This window comes from Schistocerca piceifrons, chromosome 11 (assembly GCF_021461385.2).
Source record: "Schistocerca piceifrons isolate TAMUIC-IGC-003096 chromosome 11, iqSchPice1.1, whole genome shotgun sequence".
In the NCBI taxonomy this organism is placed as follows: domain Eukaryota; kingdom Metazoa; phylum Arthropoda; class Insecta; order Orthoptera; family Acrididae; genus Schistocerca; species Schistocerca piceifrons.
The window spans coordinates 95536233-95553266 of record NC_060148.1 but is presented as its reverse complement, the minus strand read 5'-3'; the positions used below and the strand labels follow the sequence as shown (position 1 = coordinate 95553266).

The window sequence follows — 17034 nt, the reverse complement described above, 5'->3', positions numbered from 1 at the left end:
GGCGCGCGTAAAATTCCCACGTTAGCTCTATTAAAACGCACATTTCCTCCATCGTCCACGAAAAGGAAAGTACCATGTCCACTCAGTAAGCACACAGGCTTATAAAAGTTCCATTACAAACAGTGCGTTACAAATTTGGAATACTTCTCCGCATAAGAGAAACATTATTTCATCATTCCCACATTTTAGTAAATCCCCAAGGTAAGACTTACTTGATCACTGTTCCCACCCAGTAGCAGAATCTTTGCAACATGTGAATTGCGAAGCGTTAAAGAAAAAGGAGCAAAATATCTTTATACAAGTGGCGCAAGCTATCCTGTAGATTAAGCCAATAGAACAAAGTCACTTCTCAAAAAAGGTGAACTTATATTTACATAACATCAAATATTATAGTATATACTTGTTGTTGTGGTCTTCAGTCCTGAGACTGGTTTGATGCAGCTCTCCATGCTACTCTATTCTGTGCAAGCTTTTTCATCTCCCAGTACCTACTACAACCTACATCCTTCTGAATCTGCTTAGTGTATTCATCTCTTGGTCTCCCTCTACGATTTTTACCCTCCACGCTGCCCTCCAGTACTAAATTGGTGATCCCTTGATGCATCAGAACATGTCCTACCAACCGATCCCTTCTTTTGGTCAAGTTGCGCCACAAACTTCTCTTCTCCCCAATCCTATTCAATACTTCCTCATTAGTTATGTGATCTACCCATCTAATCTTCAGCATTCTTCTGTAGCACCACATTTCGAAAGCTTCTATTCTCTTCTTGTCCAAACTATTTATCGTCCATGTTTCACTTCCATACATGGCTACACTCCATACAAATACTTTCAGAAATGACTTCCTCACACTTAAATCTATACTGGATGTTAACAAATTTCTCTTCTTCAGAAACGCTTTCCTTGCCATTGCCAGTCTGCATTTTATATCCTCTCTACTTCGACCATTATCAGTTATTTTGCTCCCCAAATAGCAAAACTCCTTTACTACTTTAAGTGTCTCATTTCCTAATCTAATTCCCTCAGCATCACCCGACTTAATTAGACTACATTCCATTATCCTTGTTTTGCTTTTGTTGATGTTCATCTTATATCCTCCTTTCAAGACACTGTCCATTTCATTCAACTGCTCTATACTTAAACTAATGATAAAATATCAGAGCCTAATAAAAACGCGAATGTTAGGAACAAAAATTTAGCAGAATGAAGACCGAACCACCGCCCAACAATGAACTCAACAGAGAACAGTGACGCTACTCATTACGCTAAACCAACAAGACACCCCTCGCATCAGATCATATTATGTTACACCTTGCAGAAAACCTTAATCGCAGATACGTTCACTCACTCACTTACTGGTCATAACGGACTCGAGAGTCCATTACCACAGCAACGTATTTTCGCCATCTGTCCCTGTCTTAGGCTATTTCCTTCCATTCCCCTTCAATACCTAGGCTCCTCAAATCAGCCTTCACATTGTCCTCCCATCTACGGCTCGATCTCTCCACAGCACGTTTCCCTCTAGGTGCCCTACCAGTACTCTGCGCGCTGCCTTGCCCTCATCCATTCGAGCTACGTGACCCGCCCATCGCAGCCTACGTGATTTAATAATACTGATTATGTCAGGGCTTGAATAGAGTTCGTGAACCTCTTCGTTATGCAGTTTTAGCCATTCTCCGCTAATTACATCCCTTTTTTCTCCGAAAATTTTCCTCAACATTTTGTTTTCAAATACTCGAAACGGCTTTTCATTTTGCACAGTGAGAGACCAAGTCTCACACCCATACAGCAAAACTGGTAGAATAATAGTTTTGTATATTCTAATCTCTAAATTCCTAGACAATATCCGTGATGAAAGTAATCTATTCAGTGAGAAGTAGCACGCATTTCTCGCCCGTAATCTCTTCGTAGATGTGTTACTAATTGAATGTTCAAAGTGCTGTCAATGCGAACAAGAGGTGACCGAGACGTGTAGCCGATGGCACCCCATACCATCACGCCGGGTGATACGCCAGTATGGCGATGATGAATACACGCTTCCAATGTGCGTTCACCGCGATGTCACCAAACACGGATGCGACCATCGTGATGCTGTAAACAGAACCTGGATTCATCCGAGAAAATGACGGTTTGCCATTCGTGCACCGAGGTTCGTCGTCGAGTACACCACCGCAGGCACTTCTGTCTGTGATGCAACGTCAACGGTAATCGCAGCCAAGGTCTCCGAGCTGATAGTCCGAGCTGCTGCAAACGTCGTCGAACTGTTCGTGCAGATGGTTGTCGTCTTGCAAACGTCCCCATCTGTTGACTCAGGGATCGAGAAGTGGCTGCACGATCCGTTACAGCCGTGCGGATAAGATGCCTGTCATCTCGACTGCTAATGATACGAGGCCGTCGGGATCCAGCACGGCGTTCCGTATGACCCTCCTGAACCCACCGATTCCATATTCTGCTGACAGTCATTGGATCTTGACCAACGCGAGCAGCAATGTCGCGATACGATAGACCACAATCGCGATAGCCTACAATCCGACCTTTATCAAAGTCGGAAACGTGATGGTACGCATTTCTCCTCCTTACACGAGGCATCGAAACAACGTTTCACCAGGCAGCGCCGGTCAACTGCTGTTTGTGTATGAGAAATCGGTTGGAAACTTTCCTCATGTCAGCACGTTGTAGGTGTCGCCACCGGCGCCAACCTTGTGTGAATGCTCTGAAAAGCTAATCATTTGCATATCACAGCATCTTCTTCCTGTCGGTTAAATTTCGGGTCTGTAGCACGTCATCTTCGTGGTGTAGCAATTTTATTGGCCAGTAGTGTATATATCGGATATAAACAAAGACATAGATGAATAAATATATTTATAAGCATGCTGCTACCATTTTTTCGTCTAACTGTGGAGTTCTTAAGGCCTGACGCCATCGATAGCAATCGGCCACTTTGACCTCCAATAACTCATGTACTATTCAAGTTACGTGCCTGTAATTCATACCAATTTAGTTTTACGCTAATAGCTTTCTAACGACACGGCGATCGACAAAATCGGGTGAAGCGTTTATGTTTTGGAAATTCGTTGCTGGGTGTTACTTGTATAATTTACCGCCAGATGCTAAACTTTAAACTAATAAAGATATTGAAAATCTGATTACACCAGCAGAATCGTCGTGCAGTTAATACTAATGTACATGTTTCTTTTTGAGGTATCATGATTGGTCTGGCTACTATTAATTTCTATACGAACTGTGAAACACTGGACTCGCATTCGGAAGGACGACGGTTCAATCCCGCGTCCGGCCATCATGATTTAGGTTTTCCGTGATTTCCCTAAATCGCTCCAGGCAAATGCCGGGATGGTTCCTTTGCACGGCCGACTTCCTTCTCCATCCTTCCCTAACCCTATGAGACCGATATCCTCGCTGTTTGGTCTCTTCCCCCAAACAACCAACCAACCGAACTGTGAAATGTGTGCCCTTAAGGTTTCACGAAGTCCGCCATCTTTGGCACTCCCGGCATGTCTCCTTCATCGACATAGCGTCACCATGGAATTCCCAGCCGCGCGGCTGGACCGCTCTTGCTTCGGCCAGCCTCTGCCACCACGTGGTCGGCATGCCGATGAGCCACTGCTTCCTCCGAACTTAGAATACGAGGGTCACTCCAAAAGAAATGCACACTATTTTTTAAAAAATCCATCTTTCATTCTACATGTTTGCACGTTTTACAGTGTGTAGATACATCCTTTAGGAACTGTATTTTCATTTCTCCACACAATTTCCATCCCTCTCATGTGCCTTACGCCATCTTGGAACCAGCGCCTGTATACCCGCACGGTAAAATTCTGGACCGACCTGTTGGAGCCACTGTTTGGCAGCGCACACAAGGGAGTCATCATCTTCAAACCTTGTTCCACGAAGAGTCTTTCAGTTTCCTAAAGAGATGATAGTCACATGGAGCCAGGTCAGGACTGTAAGGCGGGTGTTTCAGTGTTGTCCATCCGAGTTTTGTGATCGCTTCCACGGTTTTTTGACAGACATGTGGCCGTGCATTGTCGTGCAACAGCAAAACATCCTGCTTTTGCCAATGTGGTCGAACACGACTCAGTCGAGCTTGAAGTTTCTTCAGTGTTGTCACATAGGCATCAGAATTTGTGGTGGTTCCACTTGGCAAGATGTCCACAAGCACGAGTCGAAACGCACCATTGTTGTTGTGGTCTTCAGTCCTGAGACTGGTTTGATGCAGCTCTCCATGCTACTCTATCCTGTGCAAGCTTCTTCATCTCCCAGTACCTACTGCAACCTACATCCTTCTGAATCTGCTTGGTGTATTGATCTCTTGGTCTCCCTCTACGATTTTTACCCTCCACGCTGCCCTCCAATGCTAAATTTGTGATCCCTTGATGCCTCAAAACATGTCCTACCAACCGATCCCTTCTTCTGGTCAAGTTGTGCCACAAACTTCTCTTCTCCCCAATCCTATTCAATACCTCCTCATTAGTTACGTGATCTACCCACCTTATCTTCAGCATTCTTCTGTAGCACCACATTTCGAAAGATTCTATTCTCTTCTTGTCCAAACTATTAACTGTCCGTGTTTCACTTCCATACATGACTACACTCCATACAAATACTTTCAGAAACGACTTACTGACACTTAAATCTATACTCGATGTTAACAAATTTCTCTTCTTCAGAAACGATTTCCTTGCCATTGCCAGTCTACATTTTATATCCTCTCTACTTCAACCATCATCAGTTATTTTACTCCCTAAATAGCAAAACTCCTTTACTACTTTAAGTGTCTCATTTCCTAATCTAATTCCCTCAGCATCACCCGATTTAATTTGACTACATTCCATTATCCTCGTTTTGCTTTTGTTGATGTTCATCTTATATCCTCCTTTCAAGACACTGTCCATTCCGTTCAACTGCTCTTCCAAGTCCTTTGGTGTCTCTGACAGAATTACAATGTCATCGGCGAACCTCAAAGTTTTTAATTCTTCTCCATGAATTTTAATTCCTACTCCGAATTTTTCTTTTGTTTCCTTTACTGCTTGCTCAATATACAGATTGAATAACATCGGGGAGAGGCTACAACCCTGTCTCACTCCTTTCCCAACCACTGCTTCCCTTTCATGCCCCTCGACTTTTATAACTGCCATCTGGTTTCTGTACAAATTGTAAATAGCCTTTCGCTCCCTGTATTTTACCCCTGCCACCTTCAGAATTTGAAAGAGAGTATTTCAGTTAACGTTGTCAAAAGCTTTCTATAAGTCTACAAATGCTAGAAACGTAGGTTTGCCTTTTCTTAATCTTTCTTCTAAGATAAGTCGTAAGGTTAGTATTGCCTCACGTGTTCCAACATTTCTACGGAATCCAAACTGATCCTCCCCGAGGTCCGCTTCTACCAGTTTTTCCATTCGTCTGTAAAGAATTCGCGTTAGTATTTTGCAGCTGTGATTTATTAAACTGATAGTTCTGTAATTTTCACGTCTGTCAACACCTGCTTTCTTTGGGATTGGAATTATTATATTCTTCTTGAAGTCTGTGGATATTTCGCCTGTCTCATACATCTTGCTCACCAGATGGTAGAGTTTTGTCACGACTGGCTCTCCCAAGGCCATCAGTAGTTCTAATGGAATGTTGTCTACTCCCGGGGCCTTGTTTCGACTCAGGTCTTTCATAACTTTTCCAGCAGAAGGTGAGTTTTTGAATTTTTTTCTTGGGCGAATTTGCATGATGCCACTCCATTGATTGCCTCTTCGTCTCTGGTGAAAAATGATGGAGCCACGTTTCAACACTTGTCACAATTCTTCCAAGAAATTCATCTCCACTATTCTCGCACTGTTCCAAAAGTTCGCTGCATACTGTTTTTCTTGTGTCTTTGTGAGCCGCTGTCAACATCCTGGGAACCCACATGCCACAAACCTTTTTTAACTCCAACACTTTCAGTATTCTGCGAACACTTCCTTCCCCTATCTAAACGTAGCGTGACAATTCGTTTACTGTGATGCGTCTGTCAGCAGTCACCAATTCGTTAACTCTGTGCACATTGTCTGGAGTGTGTGCAGTACGAGGCCTGCCACTGCGAAGACAGTCCTCAACATTGCCGTGCCCGCTTTCGTCACGTAACCTGCTCGCCCACCGACTAACTGTACTGAGATCGACAGCAGCATCTCCGTACACCTTTTTCAACCTCTTGTGGATGTTTCCCACTGTCTCGTTTTCACAGTACAGGAATTCTATGACAGCGCGTTGCTTCTGACGAACGTCAAGTGTAGCAGCCATCTTGCAGACATGCTGTGACGGCGCCACTCACGGGAACATGTTGAACTAAGTTTGAAAACAACTGGGAACGATGTATCTACACACTGTAAAACTTTCACACATGCAGAATGAAAACTGCATTTTTACAGAAATAGTGTGCATTTCTTTTGGAGTGACCCTCGTATTTTCAGGGCGCGACGACTCGCCGGTTGCCTCACAACCTGTTGAGCCAAAGACCTTACTACAACACTTCTAAGTTAAATTGAACGACAATATCGATATCTCAATAGAGCGTGTCAAAGAGTATATACATTGTTCTGGCGGACTCTGTATTTGAACAAGTGGTCTCATTTCATCAACATGGTGCCTGTGATTCGTGAATAGCTGGCCACACGACTGGATTTCCGTGATCGGTCAAAACCGCAGGCCGTTTTTGCGGGTATCTGTAACAGATGTTGCCTGCCGATCTGAAGCCATTCAGTTCCTACTGCCCGTCGAATCTAGTCTCAGCGATCTGCCCGCAGGCCGGGTCCGTTTGTGTGTGGCTTAATGCGGCGGATTTTCATTATTTATCTGTGGACCCAGGACTGTGGTGCTCCTCAGCTGGCCAAAGACCATGGGTGATTAATTTCGAGAATTGCGACTGTCTCATCGCAAATACACTCATGCTCATAAATTAAGGATAATTGCAGAATGTGGTGCCACACAACGTGGCACTACACAAAACTGGCGCTAATAGCATAGGCACATAGGGAACACACACGACACAGATAGATAAGTCCACGGTATTGGCGATAAGTTGAGAAAACCGCCCCGAAACACATGTGCTACAAAACGCCACTGTTTCCTGCGCATGTACCCCGACATCAATATGGGATATAATCACCATGCACACGTACACAGGCCGCACAACGGGTTGGCATACTCTGGATCAAGTGATCGAGCAGCTGCCGGGGGTACAGCCTCCCATTTTTGCACCAGTGCCTGTCGGAGCTCCTGAAGTGTCCTAGGGATGTGAAGACGTGCAGCGATACATCGACCGAGAGCATCCCAGATGTGCTCGATGGGGTTTAGGTCTGGAGAACAGGCAGGCCACTCCATTTGCCTGATATCTTCTGTTTCAAGGTACTCCTCCACGATGACATCTCGATGGGGCCGTGCGTTATCATCCATCAGGAGGAAGGTGGGACCCACTGCACCCCTGGAAAGGCTGACATACTGGTGCAAAATGATGTCCCGATACACCTGACCTGTAACAGTTCCTCTGTCAAAGACATGCAGGGGTGTACATGCACGAATAATAATCCCACCCCACAGCATCATACCACGACCTCCATACAGGTCCCTTTCAAGGACATAAAGGGGTCGGTATCTGGTTCCTGGTTCATGCCAGATGAAAACCCGGCGGAGAATCACTGTTCAGACTATACCTAGACTCGTCCGTGAACATAACCTGGGACCACTGTTCCTATGACCATGTACTGTTTTCTTGACACCAGACTTTATGGGCTCTCCTGTGGCCAGGGGTCAGTGGAATGCACCTTGCAGGTCTCCGGGTGAATAAACTGTGTCTGTTCAGTCGTCTGTAGACTGTGTGTCTTGGGACAACTGTTCCAGTGGCTGCGGTAAGGTCCCGAGCGAGGCTACCTGCAGTACTCCGTGGCCGTCTGCGGGCACTGATGGTGAGATATCGGTCTTCTTGTGGTGTTGCACACTGTGGAAGTCTCGTACTGTAGCGCTTGGACGCGTTTCCTGTCTGCTGGAATCGTTGCCATAATCTTGAGACCACACTTTGTGTCACACGGAGAGCCCGTGCTACGACCTGCTGTGTTTGACCAGCCTCCAGTCGCCCTAGTATTCTACCCCTCATAACGTCATCAATATGTGTCCTTTGAGCCATTTTCAACACACAGTCACCATTAGCACGTCTGCACACTTACTCGCTGCACCGTACTCTGACATGCACCAACACACCTCTGCGTATGTGGACTGCTGCCAGCGCCACCGTGCGACGACCGCAGGTCAAATGGACCGCTTGGTCATACCCCGAGGTGATTTAAACCCGCAAACCGCCCACCAGAGCCTTTTTTCACCGTGTACCAGCATTATCCTTAATTTATGAGGATGAGTGTACATTACATTGTACAATGTGACGTTTTATAGATATTTTATTTGTTCTTGTACATTTTGGCAATTCAAAAGTAGTTTATATGTTAGAAAGTATGGACAATAAGAAGAAGACAATTGTGTCACTCGCCGGCTGTTTGTACACTATATACTCATATATTTCACGAAAGAAAAATCACACAATACCTGTAAAATAGTAGATATATGCAGTGGGTAATAAGCGACAATAAGGAAGATAGTAGAGCCAACATTTTATTGGCGATCCGCTACAGTGTTGGTTTACACAATTCTTCCTCGCCTTTTACACATCTTTCAAGAGCCCTACTTGTTTCTGAGATTATTTCTGAAATCAGTGAAGCTGTTTTAAATCTGTCTTGCGACTCCAAGGAAATGTGTATTTTTGTAATGAATGTGTTTCGTTTTATTGGACTAAAATAACATCAGTGGTCTTCATGAAACACATATGCCATTTGGCTTGCTTTCGCCATCTAAAAACAGTTCATTACACAATAAGTTGATGTTACTACTTAATATTTATGCTTACATCAGGAAATGAAGTCTGCTTGCAAGTTCTTTTTTTTTTTTAGATATTTCCGTGTTTGTACTATTGTTTCGCGTACCGTAGCTGCAAAGACAGATTGTCAATCACGTCTTAACTTACCCTTGAGATCTCAAAATTTGTCAGGGGAAAATGCTAAAATTTGTGTGGAAAACAGGGAAATATCAGGGAATTTCACTTGCGGAAACTTGTGGCAACCCTGAAGTTACAATAATGGTTTTTTGCTCTCTGTATTTTGTCCTCGTTACCTTCAAAACTGCAAAGAACGTAAACAGTCAACGATGTCTAATCTACAAAAGCTGTGAACATAAAGCTTACCTTTCCTCAATCTATCTTCTAAGATACGTCATAGGGTCAGTTTGGCCTTGCATTTTCCTGCACTTCTCCAGAATCGAAACTAATCTTCCCCGATGTCGATCTCCACTTGTTTTTCTATTATTCTGTAACTAATTTGTGTCAGTATTTTGCAACCATGATATATGTAGGCCTAACTGGTGGTTCTGTAATATTCACACCTCTCGGAACGTGCTTTCTTTAAAACTGGAATTACTGACTTCTTGAAGTATTTTGTATGCGTCACATATCCTGCGTACCAGCAGAAATATACAGGAAAAAAAGGTCCTTTAGAAGACGTTTCCTTGTTTCCCGTACACAGTATGCCCAGTCTTTGTAATATCTGAGTCAATAACATTTATCATTTTTATGAATGACACGTTCCACATCATAAAAGATGTACGGTGAACTTAATATGCAGATGGTAAATGGTTTACTAACTATCTTCGTAAATAATCGTACGTTGGAGAATCTAGCAATGTTGTTGTAGTGATCTTCAGGCCAGAGACTGGTTTGATGCAGCTCTCCATGCTCCTCTCTTCTTCATCTCCCAGTACCTACTGCAACCTACATTCTTCTTAATGTGTTTAGTGTATTCATCTCTTGGTCTCCCTCTACGAATTTTACCCTCCACGCTGGCCTCCTAGTACTAAATTGGTGATCCCTTGATGCCTCAGAATATGCCCTACCAACCGATCCCTTCTTCTAGTCAAGTTGTGCCACAAGTTTCTCCTCTATCCAATCCTATTCAATACCTTCTCATTAGTTATGTGATCTACCCATCTAATCTTCAGCATTCTTGTGTAGCACCACATTTCGAAAGCTTCTTTCTATTCACTTCTTGTCTAAACTACTTATCATCCACGTTTCACTTCCATACATGGCTACACTCCATACAAATACTTTCAGAAACGACTTCCTGACACTTCAATCTATACTCGATGTTAACAAATTTCTCTTCTTCAGAAACGCTTTCCTTCCCGTTGCCAGTCTGCATTTTATATCTTCTCTACTTCGACCATCACCAGTTATTTTGCTCCCCAAGTAGCAAAACTCATTTACTACTTTAAGCGTCTCATTGCTTAATCTAATTCCCGCAGCAATATCACAGCAAATTGTCATTTACTGAGAAATGATATGTGATCAGAAAGACTGAAACGAATCAATTACTCTTCTTTTTGAGCCTCGTGCGGAAATACTGGATACTGATATTTTCTGTCATATCACTTTCACTGGTTTGCTGTAGGAAACCGCTTATTTCATTCATGCGAATAATTCTGTGGACGATTGGGTACTAACTTTGATTCTTGGTTCCTTTGGGCGGATATAATAGAAAGGAAGGAATACCAGGATTTGAAGTCCTGCGGACAACGACGTTATTAGAGATGGAACGCACGCTCCGAGTTGGAAAGGAAATAGAATATGACCTTGCAAAGGAACCACCCTAGCATTTGCCATAAGCGATTTAGTGAAATTGCGGAAAACCCTGTACGCATAAACTGTTCAATGTCAATGTCTACTGTTTCCATTTACCTGTCCTACTTCGCAAAACTGTTATAATGACAAATCGCGATACGCTAGCATGTAAGCAATTTCTTGCCGGCAATTTGACTATTGCAGTGCGTTTCAAACCAGGTATCTCCGTTTTCTTTGTAGGGTTCCATGCCTCCGTTTGTAAAAACGAACTCCTTATGCATCGCTTTGTTCAAATGGCTCTGAGCACTATGGGACTTAACAGCTGAGGTCATCAGTCCCCTAGAACTTAGAACTACTTAAACCTAACTAACCCAAGGACATCACACACATCCATGCCCGAGGCAGGATTCGAACCTGCGACCGTAGTGGTCGCGCGGTTCCAAACTGAAGCGCCTAGAACCGCTCGGCCACCTCGGCCGGCCGCATCGCTTTGCTGTACGTCGATCCGTCTGCCAGAGTATGCTGATACAATAGCTCCATATTTAGCAATTATATACAACCGCTCGCTCACAGGAAGACCCGTACCTAAGGACTGGAAAATTGCTCAAGTCACACCAGTACCCAAAAAGGGAAGTAATCCGCTAAATTACAGGCCCATATCACTAACGTCAATATGCAGTAGGGTTTTGAAATATATACTGTATTCGAACATTATGAAGTACCGCGAAGAAAACGATTTATTCACGTGTAGTGTGCTCGGATTCAGAAAATATCGTTCTTGTCTCTTTATATGCATGAAGTAATAAGTGCTATCGACAGGGGATGTCAAATTGATTTCATATTTTTAGATTTCCAGAAGGCTTTCGACACCGTTCCTCAAAAGCGTCTTCGAACCAAACTGCGTGCCTACAGAGTATCGCCTCAATTGTGCGACTGGATTCGTGATTTCCTGTCAGCAAGGCCACAGTTCGTAGTAAAAGACGGAAAGACATCGAGTAAAACAGAAGTAATATCCGGCGTTCCTCAAGGAAGTGTTATAGGGCCATTATTGTTCGTGATATATATTAACGACATAGGAGACAATCTGAGTAGCCCTCGTAGATTGTTTGCAGAGGATGCTGCCATTTAATGTCTCGTAAAGTCATCAGATGACTAAAACGAAATGCAAAACGATTTAGATATCTGTATGGTGCGAAAACCCTAAATAAAGAAAAGTGTGAAAGTTATTCACAAGAGTACTAAAAGAAATCCGCTAAATTTCGATTACGCGATAATTCACACAAGTCTGAAGGCTGTAAATTCAGCTAAATACTTAGGGGTTACAATTACAAATAACCTAAATTGGAACGATCACATAGATAATGTTGTGGGTAAAGCAAACCAAAGACCGCGATTCATTGGCAGAACACTTAGAAGGTGCAACGGATCTGCTAAAGAGACAGCTTACACCACGCTTGTCCGCCCTATTCTGGAGTACTGCTGTGCGGTGTGGGATCCGCATCAGGTGGGACTGACAGATGACATCGAAAAAGTACAAAGAAGGGCAGCTCGTTTTGTATAATCGTGAAATAGGGGAGATAGTGCCGCAGACATGATACATCTGCATCTACATCTACATCCATACTCCGCAAGCCACCTGACGGTGTGTGGCGGAGGGTAGTTTGAGTACCTCTGTCGGTTCTCCCTTCTATTCCAGTATCGTATTGTTCGTGGAAAGAAAGATTGCCGGTATGCCTCTGTGTGGGCTCTAATCTCTCTGATTTTATCCTCATGGTCTCTTCGCGAGATATACGTAGGAGGGAGCAATATACTGCTTGACTCCTCGGTGAAGGTATGTTCTCGAAACTTCAGCAAAAGCCCGTATCGAGCTACTGAGCGTCTCTCCTGCAGAGTCTTTCACTGGAGTTTATCTATCATCTCCGTAACGCTTTCGCGATTACAAAATGATCCTGTAACGAAGCGCGCTGCTCTCCGTTGGATCTTCTCTATCTCTTCTATCAACCCTATCTGGTACGGATCCCACACTGGTGAGCAATATTCAAGCAATGGGCGAACAAGTGTACTATAACCTACTTCCTTTGTTTTCGGATTGCATTTCCTACGTGAATTGGAGTGGCGATCATTAAAACAAAGGCGGTTTTCGTTGCGACGGGATCTTCTCACGAAATTTCAGTCACCAGTTTTCTCTTCCGATTGCAAAAAAATACTGTTGGCACCCACCTACATAGGGAGAAATGATCATCACGATAAAATAAAAGAAATCAGGACTCGCCCAAAAAAAATTTAAATGCTAGTTTTTCCCGTGCGCCGTTCGAGAGTGGAACGGTAGAGAGACAGCTTGAAGGTGGGTCATTGAACCCTCTGCCAGGCACTTTACTACGAATAGCGGAGTAATCACGTAGATGTAGATAGTTTGTCTCGGGAACGGGCTGACGTATCAAGTTCAAATTTATGTCACATATGAAGGTCTATGGTCCCTTGGAGTTGTAAAAATTGTAAGTTTTAAGTCACTTCAGGCAAAAGATACGGCCACTTCTGTCTCATATGTTGACACTCGAAAACACACTCATCAAAACGTATAGGGTGTTTCCTGTGGACCTAGAATATAAAATCTGGTAAGAAGCAAGGTTTCACGGTAAAAGTAAAGGAAAACATCCGAAAAATGGTGATTTTTAACTATATAACACGAAAAAAAATTTTTTGTCATATTTATTCGTTGTCTGTCCGTCTGTTAAGATCCTTTTTCTCTGGAGCAGTTTCGTGTATCAAGTTCAAATTTTGTGTCACATACTAAGATGTAAGATCCCTTTGCGCTGTAAAAATTGTAAGCTTCTAAGTCAACTCAGTTAAAAAGATACGGCCATTTATGACACATATTTGGATACTCGCAAACTGAAACATCATAGCCTGTAGGGTGCTTCCCGTTGGCCTACAACCATGAAATCCTGCAAGAAGTAGGGTTTCGAGTACAAGTAAAGTGAGAAGTCTGAAACTTTTTGAATATATCATATAAAAAATATCTTTCGCCATTTGATCATACACTGCATTCATCATCTGTCGAAAGCATGATGGACCAACATTGCTGAATGCAATCATAAAATGTAAGTTATAGTTACGTAAATAAAAATGCTTTATTATATCTTCTCTCTCTGTGTATATAAACTAAAATCCCTGCTCGCTTCTTTATTATGTCCGGGCTATTATGTGGAACTAATGTAGAGATTTTGTTACTGTCTTGGAATTCCTGGGACCAATATCTTGCCAGTATCGATAATGATAACAGGTAAAAATCATAGAGATTCACAATACCCAGATTAGACGAACACTGAATGTATAAATACACACTTAATTAAGTTTGCACGGAACCCTCCTTCTCGCATTTGGCCATTTTTTTCTTTTAATTGGCATTAGCATCGCTTAACGGATGTAAGTTCGCTCCTCTTTGAGCAGAATGTCGTAAGTCCAATTTCTACCATTTAACAGGAGACACTTGTGTCTTGTGCCTGAATGTTATATTTATACATGTTAACCCAAACAATAAAACTTCTTAGTTAAAATATTGAAAACAGACTTATACCCGTTTGCACAAGCTCAGTTTCATAATTCCCCCTGAGAAAATAATAATATTTCTTTTCACCTTATTTACGTACTTCTTATCCAATGTCTCCAGAAGAAGAGCGAATTCTCCTCGATACTTCAATGGACAGTAGCTGCCATCACGAAAACAACAATGAATAATATGTGGCCACAAATGATTTAGCTATTTTGCGCCCTTTAAATACAAAATCATTATCCACACTGCTACTCGTGCTACTTATAACTGTCGTAATGCCGTGCAGTGAAAAATATTGATAATACTTGAACGTGTGTAGCACTTTGTGCTTATAATATATTCTCATAAATAAGTTCTCGAAGCATAGCATTTTACTATAGCTTCTGAATTTTTAATACGCTCTGTGAAGACGGCAAAACAGTGGTGTTTGTAACTATTAAACCAGTATTATTTCCAGTAGCAGTATACATACCTTTCGGTTCCGTAACATAGAAGCATTTCCGTCATAAATGACGCGACTTCACTGCTGGTGGTGTGATTTAACATAGAATATGTCGCAAATTCTGCGGTGTTTTCGGTGGACACACTGTTAAAATTACCGCGCCAGTACCCGCATTCCCGCTCGTGGCAGCACCGTCCTGTATTTTTGAAGTTCAAACTTCAAGATGCGTCACGTGACCCACGCTAACCGCCATCTTTGTCTGCTGTATAAACAAGAGGCCGGGGAACCTTAACGATTTCGACAGTTTTGTGCTGGTTAACGTGTTTTTAAGTGTTTTTTAGTGCTTTAAAATGTCTGGGGAGAAAGCCGATATCAAGAAGGAGAACGCTACGGATGCCGCAAACAAGGTAATACTATAATATCGTCTCTATATGCATGAGAAGTTGTTATTCCACGCTGAGCCAACGTGATGCGTGAGAAAACGGAAGGTGAACCTAAGCTGTTGGAAATTACCCGTTGTAAGGCGCTTTAAATTATTAAACAGCAGTGAAATTATTGACAATTGGGCGTTTATGTTGCCGGAAATCGCATGAAAATTATTGGAACACGCAAGCATTGTATAGGGAATCTAATTTTAAAGATTGCTGTTTGCCCTTCAATGGCGGGATGGTGTTATAAACTTCGGCCATAGCGTCCATCTGGCGGGAAAGCGGCGAACTTCGTTATCGGCGGTAAATGAATGTAGATTAAATATCTGTTGCCCAGTTTATTAATAAGTAGGCATTGCAGTTATATAATTAAAACGGAATGTAAGAAGACTTTATTGTAGTTTGAAAATTTTATTTTACACGCGGTGTGGCGTATGTTAATAGGTAGAAGGGGACAAACATGTTCGCACCGGTAAGGTGTTTTGCAGTAGATTATTTCATATTCTTCAGGGCTTTGAATAAGTAAATATAACATAAATATAAATTTGATGTTGAGATAATTACCGGCATGGTGTGCATAATATGGTTGAGATGGTAGAAAAAGTGGGAAATCACCTTGCCTGTTAGCACCTAACCTGTTATATGTATACTTTTTATGGTGTTGGCGGTTACGTGAAAGTCCTGAACGCGTTTTGCAGCTTATGTAGCATTATACTTTGTATGTATTGATTGTTTCAAATGAAATCTGGTAAGAAGATCCCACTCGTTATTTATTTGCAGAGAGAGAGATAATCAACGGTGAGTAAAGAGACTGGGATTCGGAATATAGTTGCACACTTTTTTTTTTCTTGTCAGAGATCTGTAGCAAATTGATTTGCATACATTTTAAAGATTAAGATTCAGGTCTACATACCCTGTGATGTTCAAGGTAACTTTTATTGTGGTGGGTTATTACATAAATCAGTATATAGTAATACGAAGAATATTGTGTGCAATGTTGCAGTTGTAGAGTGAGTGTGTGGAGATGGTATTCTATAACCCATTACGCATTTGTTTCACTTCCATACCATGCCAAGTGATTCATATTTCTGTGCTGTGAACACTAGTTTTCTTGCCTTGTTTGGTAGTCCACACTGTGTGTGCCTTAGTGCTGTACCATGTTAAAAATGTTAGTCTTTGATTCATTAAAACACAATTTAGATCGAAGTTTTCAGGCTGTCTGCCGCTGAAATGTTCTGTGTAATCATTACCTATTTAAAATCAAAGGAAACATACAGCAGTTGATTATTTGAATGCCATAACATGGTTATTATTGTGCATTATCTTCAAACCTTTGAGCAGTTTAGTTACATACATTTGTTTTTACAGGAGGGAGAGGATGAAACGCCCCAGGGTGGGCGGCAAAGAAAAAGTGGCAGTAAGCGTGTCTCCACAATTACCCGATTAGCACAGGAAGGAGAAGCCCTTGTAAAGGTAATAGTCTGGAGCTGCTGTGTCTTTTTTTTTCCATGCAATTTTGCGAATAAGAGTTTGTTCTACAGTAATGGCAAATTTTATTGGTTCTGCGAATTTTGGGTTTTGTCTTTGTGTGAAGAAATGTATACATTTTCATTCTAGTCTCACACTGCTGATAAAAATTAATGTTCAGGATTCCGCTATTGCATATGTTTCACAAACACTGAGAAGTCATAGAAACAAGAAGTGTATAACTGCCTTGATCCTTCAGAATTGTGATCAGTTTCATTGTAAAGGAACAGAACTACAGCAGGAAAGGACTGTTGATGGTTAAACCTTCCCATTACATAAAACAGTGTACTTTGATGATGCCATTTACTTCCCAGTTCTGTGTGTAGTGAGCTGAAGTCTTGCTCTGTGTTACATATTGAACCCAGCTACAGTTGACCTGTCTAGTAGT

General features: G+C 42.3%; 1 protein-coding gene across 1 annotated transcript in view; it reads left to right on the top strand.

The window, feature by feature from the left end:
• Positions 1-14933: 14933 nt before the first annotated feature.
• The window catches only part of LOC124719617 (brain acid soluble protein 1-like), a 42856-nt gene continuing 40755 nt past the window's right edge, over positions 14934-17034 (top strand). Inside the window, exons 1-2 of the mRNA XM_047244828.1 lie at positions 14934-15098; positions 16488-16592. Coding sequence (XP_047100784.1) covers positions 15042-15098; positions 16488-16592 — 162 coding nt within the window. The 5' untranslated portion in view covers positions 14934-15041. The remainder of the gene's footprint in view (positions 15099-16487; positions 16593-17034) is intronic.